This window comes from Lipomyces chichibuensis (assembly GCF_038497645.1).
Source record: "Lipomyces chichibuensis strain CBS 12929 unplaced genomic scaffold V1513scaffold_113, whole genome shotgun sequence".
In the NCBI taxonomy this organism is placed as follows: domain Eukaryota; kingdom Fungi; phylum Ascomycota; class Lipomycetes; order Lipomycetales; family Lipomycetaceae; genus Lipomyces; species Lipomyces chichibuensis.
The window spans coordinates 1-10,310 of NW_027117565.1; the positions used below are offsets into that span (position 1 = coordinate 1).

A 10,310-nucleotide genomic window follows, 5' to 3' on the forward strand; every position below is an offset into this window, starting at 1 on the left:
CTCCTGGCTACGGATACGGATACGGATAACTATATGTTACCTGGACACGGATACGGATATGGATAACGAAAAATCTTATCCGTGCCGATCCCTAGAGGCACAAACCGCAGAACGAAGACGAAAACTACAAAACGAAAAGACCGACACACTGTTTTGGCCGGCTCCTGACAACCTATATACACCATGCAGCAGCATTGTTGAGCGATGACGGGCGGGATGCGAGACAGGAAGGTGTCGACATTGTCGACGACAACTCTTGTGGACTCTATGGACCTTGGGAACTCTCTATATAGATGAGCTATTGAACTATTGGCCAGACAAGTGGGACAGACCCACTCTATTTATGCCTGACTGGTCACACAAGAAAAGGAAGGCAAACGAGGCACACATAGACACGAAGCCATCAAATGGCGCAACGAGAAGAAGCCGCAACCGAGAAGAATCCGAGGAGGACGCAACCGAGAGGAATCCCGAAGAAGGACATAGGCGACAAGAAACTACAAGAAACGACGACGACGTGATAACTGATAAGAGCCGGATTTGGTTGAGAAATCCGGATTTGGCATATTCTCAGGTGTAAAACCCTGAACTCGCGTTTGGGACCATACATGGGCGCCCCTGGAGACGACAGTGAAGGGTAGAACAAGGCATACATACATACATACAGGCGCGACGCGCCTTTAATACTGGAAATTTTCCTCTTTTGATAAAATTGCTAGCAAAATTCTTCCTTCTTGATTTTCATCAGATTGGGACATGGTTGTAATGTTTTATCAATTTGAATTACTATAGGGGTAAATTTTATGAAGAGCCGATCCGCTCGCTGGGACGATCCAGTCGCATGCCCAACACGTCACATCCATGAGATATGACTATAAATGTGTATTGCTCTATCCCTATCCGTATTTATTCCCGCACATATTATCTATCCCTATTCATTTTTGCGTACAATATCCGTGGCTATATCCGCTTTCCGCTTATATGCAATAGCAATTTTTTGTCTCTGGATCGCCAAGAATGATGATTGATGAATTGTTTAACAACTTTTCTGGTCATGATGGCATGAACTAAACGTTTGATTGCATTTATGTCACGGTTAGGGTGATATCAATTAGTTCGGCTAAGCCGCACACTGTCCCGAGTTTGCAGCATCGGGTAAGGGCTACATATCGAGTAACATCGGATAATGACTTTAATAGTCTGTATGCATCTAAAATCGTTGTTTCGATGGTGTGATTTTGCCATGTCGGCTGACATAAATTATAATAGGGGATTACCATGGTGGCAAGAAGTTATCCATTGGCACGATATGATGCTATGTTGTTTACATTTCGGATTGCTGGTCAGTATGAAAATCAATTCTCGAGGTTTGCTTGCTGCCTGAACCACAATGACTTGCTTCACTAAACAAACACGTCGCTGTTTCCCACCACATAATACTAATCTGGCTTGGGAATTTTTTTTTAACAGCACCCAAAATGAGTCTCTACTACGGCGAGGACGGAGGCAGGCCACGGCTAGGCATTTCGTACAGAAGCGATCGTCATGACACGTGCCCCAGCGAATACCTCAGTCGAAGTGACCGCAAAATCTGCAAAGAAAGGGTATAAAGGACTGACACCGTCACGGGCACAGACAAGTATGGCACCTGCTCCTTTTGCTGTTCCAAGGTCAATTACTTCGGAAATGACGACAAACGACAATGAACAAGTGACTTACCAGCGAGCACTAAATTTCCTAACGGCGAACGAACCCGAAAAAAGGCTCGACATACGCCTTTCGTACAAATTCTTCCAAGCCCTTGAAGAGCAAGCACTTGCACTCTATGGCGACGAAAAGCATATGAGCAAAGGCCACGCAATGCCGTCGCTGTGGGTTCAGGGTCTGACTAATCAGCAATAGATATCCCCGTGTTGAATACACTGCCACTGACTCCAGGGTCACCATTTACACGGCCCCAACTCCGCTGCATGGTTCTTCAGCCGTCAGCTTAGAACGGGCCATCAGCGTTGCCGTACGCGACGTACTTGTACAGCATCGCAAACAAGAGCTATCTCAACGCATCATTCCCGTCGGAGAATCTACTTACAGCTCGGTGGATGAGCAAGGTAGACGATCGACAAAAACTCCTGATGCCGGACTCAAATACTATTATGACGGGCACACGGTATTGACCATCATCATTGAGGTAGGAGTCTCAGAAGGGTATACGCAGCTGAAAGCCGACATCATGCTGTGGATGAACGAGTTTCACTGCCGCACTGCTATCCTCCTATATAATAAAGAGTCTCCAAAATTTGTATTTCCCAGCAACGCTGACACATATTCGATCAGTGAGCGTCCTGCGCTTGTCGAGGCAATGACCCAGACAGGGCGAACTAATCCTTTTGGACCATATTGTTACAGAGAGCATGCGTGGTTCGGAATGCTAGACACCGCAGTCCTTGAGGTATTCAAACGAGATCAAAACACCGGCACCGTCAACAACACTGGGACATATGTGAGTAACATGTTATCGCATCGAAAATTAAACCTGTACTGATCAACTCAACGATAGCTCGTAGTGCAAAATGGCCAGATGGTAGTACAAGGCGACCGTCTAGACATCGGTCTTACTGTTGGAGACGTGTTCCCGCAGAACGACGAGGAAATTCGAGACATCCAAGGTGAACGCGTACAGCTTGAAATCAATTTTATTCGCAACATGTTGGCATCGAGCAGTTATGATACTGCAGTGTCCCGTTTCAATCACTTCATAGGTGAGGATTGAATTATCTATCCAACAGCGTCTAGGAGGAACCCTAGCCTCGTTCAACAAAAATCAGCGTCATCTTTCCCTGCAGTGAGTGTCTCTCACACCGAGCAACTCGAAGTCATAATTCAGTGCTAGGTAATCAAGATGGTTTCCTCTTGTCTCCATTTTAGGGCTGTTCACGATACGATATCGGCAAGGTTGGGCAAATCGGCAATCGGCATCGTCGAACTAAGGTCTGCCGATAGTTATCGTCTATCGTATCGGCAGACTTTAGAAGCTTGACGATACGATTATCGTCGCCGATATTGATAATATGAGTATATGACACGTCTCATTACCATTAACAGGAAAAAGCTTTTAGACACACCATATAACCTGTAACTATTAACCAATACTAACCATTGGCGGTAAGGCGACCGCTGGTCCTATAGAGTTCGCTACAGTAGTAGTTGGTGCATTTTGAGACCGAGTTCCCATGTGCCCTGTATCCATACATTACGCTGAAATTTAATTCCAATTGTTTGGAGGTCATCTTGACCCAACAGAGATCTTTAAAAGCCATTTTATTTCTTAGGTACAGTGTGCTCGTGGATTCAATTACAAAGTCAATATATATAAAAGTAATGGCTGATTGATAGGCTTAAATTGAATAATTTGACCCAAATAAATAATCCTGTTCCACTTTGCCTGGACTCCGCGCCTTCGCATAGTTGTTAACAAAGATAACCCCAAATTATAAGTTGAAGAGATGCCTGCTAACGAATTGCATGTCTGTGCTGTTCCCGCTCTTGTGAATCCAAGCCTAAACTCACTTGCCGGCAGCCGGCTTCACCAACATAGTGTCGCACTCGCTGCGCTGGCATGGTCGCTCCCTCGCCGCTTTCATTGCATTGGCGTACCATTCGAGTTCGGTGAAGAACTTGTCAGTCCGCTTTGACCATGCGGCGTCAATAGGTGTGCCGTCATCCTTGAAAACCGTCTGTACTTTCGGGATTGGCAACAAAGAAGGAATCGAGGACATTCCCAATTCTCCCAACATGGCACGCAATGTCATTGCAGCACGCACACCGCCGAACGAACCGGCCGAGTAACACACAATCGCCGATGGTTTCCAGAAATACTCCTCCAGGAAGTAATCCAACGTGTTTGACAATCCTGGAGGAACGGTATGGTTGTACTCGCCACTCACCACTATATAGGCGTCCGCCGCGACGATCAGATTGGCAAGGCGTTGCAATACATCGGGTGCCTCGCCCGGCCGGTATTCCTTGTACATCTTGTCGATAAGCGGCAACGGATACTCCGCAGGATCGATAAAGCTGACATCGTGCCCGCGGGTCCGGCACCGGTTTGTCACGAACCGTGCCGCCTTGATTCCTTCGCGGGCAGTGCGGACGGAGCCGTAAAACACAACGATTTTCAGTGACATGGCAATGTGCAGAAAAATTCAAGCATTTCCTATAAGTGCTGATATTAGGTATCCTCCCGAGATCGGTTGGAGCGATTATTTGAAGTCTATCTGGTCACTCATATAGACTTTGGATTCTATACTCCGCATTTTCAAACGCATTAATTACGGACGGTAGTATCTCGTGGTGTGTGATAGGAATCGCGAGGAAATTTCATGGACGCAAAAAGTCGTGATGACGTAACAGGGATCGGCTGCCTGCCTCGCATGCCCTTGATGCGTATGCGTAGGTTTGAGGCTCTTTACTTTCTCAGCATCACTACTGTGGCACGCTGTGAAAGTCGGCCGTAACACCTGAGCCGCACTGATGTATTGCTATTCAGGGACTTATCGAAGGGCACCAAATGAATATGAAGTCAGCCAACTTGACGAAACAACAAATGATCTCGGACTACAAAGTGTATCCGCCAAAATATCCTCGAATAATTATCCGTCAATACTAAAATACTTAGCTAGGCGGATAGGAATGTCGAATACAAAATCTGCCATCCGCCATCCGCCATCCGTCTTGATGGATAGGATTAGCTAATTATGTAAGTACGTGGTGAGAGATGCGCTTGAAATTTTCACAGCTTGGAAGATCCACAATATCGATATCTAGAATTGCGTTTCTGGGCCTACAGTGTCATCGCTGAAAATTGATTGTACTCTTAGTACTGTCAACAGTTATATCAAACTATTTTCTAACCTAGTTTGGCTAGCGTAAAGTTTGTAGGCTTATTCGATCACAGGCGGATTTATTCGACAAAATCGCGGATGTCCGCCAACTTTGTAATGGCGGATGACGGTTGACGGATGTAAATCCGCCAAGTTCGGATGGCAAATTGCGGAAGGCGGATAGGGTCAGTATATCCGCGTTCGAATCAGCCCCATTTAGACGAACCAATGATGTTGTCTCCAGCAAGACATCGTCACTTGACCACCTCCACACGTCTACTGAATTAGATTCCATAGGCGCATTACTCGAAATGGTAGAGGTCGACCGTCCAAGATTGTTGACATGATAAGCGTAAGTTGTAACGGCCGCTGGGGGAAGGAGTCAATCTATAAGCTGGCGGACATTAGATGACGAGCCGGTTCAAGCAAGGTGGTCTACAGTCGATATGCCAGATCTGTGGATCCCTATTAGACCAGGCAGATCTGAGCCGACATGAACGGATGCGGTCCGGACGCGCCGGCAGACTACACTAATGCAGTGATGGCACAGATGACATCAAGAGTCATGTTGAGGTCTTTATTCCAATTTTATCATGCTCGTCTTAATTTAACACGCCTCAACGACGATTACCCAAATTTCTCCACTAGAATCCACGCAATCGACTCTCAGATAGTAAGAACAATTTTCCCACGACGTGGGGATCTCTCGTTTGCTAGCTGATAGGCTTTGCTTGCCTCACTCATCGGCAGCGTCTGTGCAACAAAGACTTTGAGTAACTCCAGATCCAGAGCTATGGCTATTGGTTCCAGTTGCCCCCCCGAAGGCTCCACAATGAAGAAAATTGCTTTCACCTGGTCTTTTCCTGTAGCAAATGACTGCTGGCGATGTTTTTCCACAAAGTCGAAGCTTAACGAATCAATGGTTATAAGAGTGCCTTCATCTTTTACAAATGACCAGCATCGTTCCAATGTCGTACTACCCACGGTGTCAATGATGACGTCATATTCCCCATGCATTCCTTCCAGTTCGTCATACTCAAATACTTCCATTGCGCCAAGAGAAAGGAGAAATTCTCTGTTCCGATCATTAGAAGTTGAAGCAGCGACAACATGTAGTCCCGCAAGGGCAGCGAATTGAACCAGGAATGTTCCTACCGCTCCGGATGCCCCAGTGATCAGGATCTTTTCCTTTGATCGACCTTCCTGCGAAAATTTCTTTCGGCTCTCATTGAAATCTGGAGGCGATATTCCAGCTTTCTCAAACAACGCTTGCCACGCTGTCAAGGCGCTCATGGGAACCGTAGCTGACTGTGCCCAGTCAAGACGTTTGGGTTTCAACGAAATCTCGTCTGACGGAACCACCGCATATTCAGCCCATGTTGACCCTTTTCCGTGCGCACTGGTCATGCCATATACTTCATCCCCTGGATTGAATTTTTGCATCACGTCGGCATCTGAAGCATAGTATTCAGAAGAAACTGCGACAACGGTTCCGGAAAAATCGTGACCTGGAATAGCAATTTCCTCTCTATATGTCTCGGGCCACGTCAACTCGTCCCTAGTGACTGTGGAGGCTCGAATGCGAATCAGCAGTTCATTGCTTTGTGTGATTTGCGGCAGGGGGATATCACTGTCTAGAATCAGCGCTGACGGAGGCGCAGGGTTGCTTGCTGAGAAACTGGTGGTTGAATCAGTCTCGGTCTGACGAATGCGAACGACTTGCATGGTTGGCTTCATCCCTTTGCAATTCTAGGTTTCGAGCCCTGTTAGCAATGTTTCCAGTTGAGAGAAAGTCACACGTTATATTCTGACAGCAGAAATAGAAGCTTTTGACAAATTTCCTGATGATCTGCAGGATGTGATGAGGGGGGTCCAACGACGTAAGTTGGCAGTGCCTGGACTATAAGAGAACGCAAACCCTGTAACCTTGGGCACCGAGGACCGTAGTAATATTAGTCACGAAAATAAATGCGATAGAATCGGCGATTAGAAATCAACAGATAAGGATCAATGGGCAGTGGGGTCGGGGGTCAGCAGAGCCACATTGCCGAGCGTTGGGGCGGTGGAGGCAGTGTTGGGGCGGTGGAGGCGGTGGAGGCGATTGTTGCTGTGCTTCGCCATTGGTGTATCTAATCTGCCAGTCGGCCTCGGCGATCAGGGGAATCCATAGTGCGTCCTTTGTAATACATTCCGTGCTCGCGTGGCTTAATCACGTCTTTGCGATGTTCTGTTCCTAAGGATGCTAAGTAACCGCCAGTGACCGGGAGTGGCGCATTCGTCTGGTTTACGGAAGCACAGCTGCCAATAGCGGGTGGCCTACACAAACTCTCACTGAGCCGTCCCATGTTTGTTTGTTTGTCTGGCACGCCTCAAGAAAACACGACAGCCACGGGTTACAACTAGACAACAGAATTAGGCGGAGTATCTAATCGTACCAGCGTTGGGAGAAAGCAGAATAAGAATCATCGAGTGAGCAGAGAATAGACATGATCTCCTTCATGCTGACAATCATAGCCTCTACACAACTAAACAGATAAATTATAAATAAATCCGTTTTTTCACATACAACAACTGTGTAGCTCAACGAGTTTAAAGCAAATTGTTATTTCAGATTAAACAAAAAATTCTAAAACGTTCAAATTAGTATGTTATATTACCCATTAATAACCGTTAACAATATTTTCAAAATTGAAATGAGAATTTGAACTAGTATCTTCAGAGACTAAATACGCAAAATTTTCCAATTTACCATTATTTATTTTATTATTTTTGAACTTTTTAAATTATCAAAGCCGAGATTCCGTATGGTTGATTCCTGTATGAGTCTTCAATTTCAGCCTGAATTTCAGCTACGGCTTCGAATATCGGATATGGATGGTGGAGTCACGTTATAGGTGGCAATATGCAGCGGTATAGAAGAATGAGCTTGCTACACGTTGGGTCCAACTCGGTGTGTTCTCTCCCATTTTGTGCTCCACTCGCGCAATAATCATTTCAATACAAGAGCTCTCGCGGTTGCCTTGCAATATAAATTTCGTCAAGCGCATCAGAGAGTTAGTGCCTCGCCGGTACCTTCGCTCCATAACACTTAAGTCAAGCACGATCTGCCGCCGGCGATTCTCTATCTCTATTGATACGACCCTCATTTTGTCAGAGATCCCCATCCGCGCGACGACAACTTTGCTAACGTAGCCAGGCGCTATATCCACGCCTATAGGTAGCCCCAGGACCTCGATTTTATCGCAGCACTATTTATGAAATAAGTAACATCTTTCAAAGAGATTATAATCGATGTCAGTTGGGAAACTGGAGATGTTTTATGGACCATACAAATGAGTGGCGCATAATTTATACGCAGTCCATATTATTAGCTCAGCAATTTTGAACACAATTACATCTTCTTGAAAGTACAAAGTGTTCTGTCTCTTTTGTGCATATATATGAGCCAATCACTGTATTCGTCCACATTTTCCTTTAACTTACAACGTCCACTCCGCCTCTTTTGCTTTACTTTGTGAATACACTTCGCTGAAGCCATGTCTTGAAATCCTGTAGCTGAGGATACATCTTTCGCAATTCCTCAATATCCGCATTATTACCTTCTTTGGCAAAAAACTTCATCATAGTTCTGAGCGCCTTCACCATGTTCAAGATGACCCACGAGACAATCCAATTCGTTGTGGGAATTCCCGCCGAGTTTCCTGTCACCGATTTAAATATCTCGTTGGCCTCGGTGAATGTAAGCTCATCGCCGGCGAGCGAAAGTGAACGATTGCGCCAGCTGTCAGGATATGCCAAAGCCTGAGCGGCGAAATGTCCGATATCTTCAGTCGCGACAAGCTGGAAACGTTTGTTCGGTGGAATATGCGACTTCCAACATGCGGCAAACATCTTCCCCATGAAATCAGGTGTTAAGTTCTCGAAGAATGCGACAGGTCGAAGGATAGTCCAAGTCATGCCACTAGCTACGGAGGCTTCTTTGAGGTGCTGCTCTATGCGATGCTTGGATGCGAAATGAGGTACGTCGGTTGGATTCTCATCCGAGCGCTCGCCAGATCGGTCCACGCTTGTGTAGACAAAATGAGAGACTCCATACTTTACTGCCGCGTCAATGAGTGCTTTTCCTTGTCTTTCTTCAGTCTTCCAATTTGCACCACCGCCAATTGCTGGCTGAACACTAAAGACACCCCAGACAGCACCATGACCGCCGGCAGATGCGAATATAGCATCAGGATCGTCCAGATCGCCTCTGATTACAGACACCACGGAGGACGATTTCGCGGCGAGCGCTTTAGCGGCTTCCGAGTTAGGATTGCGCGTCAGGGCGAGCAATTTCCCGAAAGGTGAGTCGGGGAGAGCTAGCAGAGCGGAGAGGGTGGCGCCGCCTTGTTTGCCAGTCGCACCAGTGATAAGTACTGTCTTGGTAGCCATGATCGCTTCTGCAAGGCCACTTTTAATAATAGTGAGATGTGCTAATTATAAACAACAATTTGATATTCGAAAAGTGTTGCCCAATACTGAGAACCAAGTTTCGGTGAATCGACGTCGACGTGCTTTTACCAAGGAGACATCAGCATCTATATAGCTAGGCTGGGTCGCTAATTATGGGAGATGCGTGGTGGCTATTACGTCAGAACGGAATCACAAGGTTCCGCGGATTTTTGGGTTGCATGAGGTCCATGTGATGTAGTCTCACAGGAGCCGCAGCCGAGCGCGCACGGTCCAAAAAATCGGGCAACCGGTTAAGTTTACATTACAAATAAACTTTACCAACATTGGACGACGGCGTCAACCCTCCAGGGCAACATGACTAATATATTGATCTCCTCGGAATAATAATTGAATAAATGGTGTATCCGATGTCATATGATCCAAAAAAAGAGAAAGAGAAAGAGAAGAAGCCAAGACAGCACAGTGCTTTCCGGCCAAGATGGCTGAAAGGGTCCAAGCGGCGTGCATTGACCATATTTCTCGGCCGATATGGCACCGGCCGACGTGACTTAAATTGGAGGGCCAGGAGGTTTCAACAAAGCGGTTGCGACGCCTTGATGGAGTCACCCCTTTTGTCTTATCAGAGTTGTGTTCCGGGTAGTCCGCATCAATTTCTGGAAGAGAGAATCTGCCTAAGCAGGCTTGGCAAAGATCGTCAAACTACACTTTGCCTAAAGAGGAAGGGGGGTAGGTTTAGTAACCCAGAGCGGTGTAGGTTTAGTAACCGGGTGGTGTAGCTTTATCCTGGGCCATATTATATTAGGCAACTGATAACGTAATCCATAAGCGAGCTGCGCACCCAAGCGAGCTGCGCACTTGGCCACCTACAAGCACGTTCGAAGTCCAACAAGTCCACGATAACACAGAAAATCAATTGAAACTACTCTGAAACCTCATCATTAGACCTCTCCAATACTTCTTGAGAAGTGCGCGCGTTAT

At 46.4% G+C, this 10,310-nt stretch overlaps 4 protein-coding genes across 4 annotated transcripts; 1 reads left to right on the plus strand and 3 right to left on the minus strand.

Moving 5' to 3' along the window:
* Positions 1-1,545: 1,545 nt before the first annotated feature.
* Positions 1,546-3,038, plus strand: V1513DRAFT_467521 (uncharacterized protein; the record flags this gene model as incomplete). Its single annotated transcript, XM_066900114.1, has 3 exons — positions 1,546-1,871; positions 1,903-2,500; positions 2,558-3,038. 3 exons carry the CDS (start codon positions 1,546-1,548, stop codon positions 2,768-2,770), a joined length of 1,137 nt encoding a protein of 378 aa, XP_066750286.1. The 3' UTR covers positions 2,771-3,038.
* Positions 3,039-3,161: 123 nt separating this feature from the next.
* Positions 3,162-4,470, minus strand: V1513DRAFT_37994 (flavoprotein-like protein). The gene has a single exon (XM_066895028.1). It carries the CDS (start codon positions 4,182-4,184, stop codon positions 3,564-3,566), a length of 621 nt encoding a protein of 206 aa, XP_066750287.1. The 5' UTR covers positions 4,185-4,470; the 3' UTR covers positions 3,162-3,563.
* A 1,076-nt stretch (positions 4,471-5,546) lies between these two features.
* Positions 5,547-6,605, minus strand: V1513DRAFT_386677 (uncharacterized protein; the record flags this gene model as incomplete). Its single annotated transcript, XM_066895272.1, has 1 exon — positions 5,547-6,605. One exon carries the CDS (start codon positions 6,603-6,605, stop codon positions 5,547-5,549), a length of 1,059 nt encoding a protein of 352 aa, XP_066750288.1.
* A 1,317-nt stretch (positions 6,606-7,922) lies between these two features.
* V1513DRAFT_455489 (uncharacterized protein) lies at positions 7,923-9,421 on the minus strand. The gene has a single exon (XM_066899501.1). The coding sequence runs from the start codon at positions 9,309-9,311 to the stop codon at positions 8,388-8,390; it is 924 nt and encodes a 307-aa protein (XP_066750289.1). The 5' UTR covers positions 9,312-9,421; the 3' UTR covers positions 7,923-8,387.
* Positions 9,422-10,310: the final 889 nt, after the last annotated feature.

Bases quoted from the DNA above. Each gene is read 5' to 3' on its own strand.
- V1513DRAFT_37994 (XM_066895028.1), bottom strand. From the start codon at position 4,184: ATGTCACTGAAAATCGTTGTGTTTTACGGCTCCGTCCGCACTGCCCGC.
- V1513DRAFT_455489 (XM_066899501.1), bottom strand. From the start codon at position 9,311: ATGGCTACCAAGACAGTACTTATCACTGGTGCGACTGGCAAACAAGGC.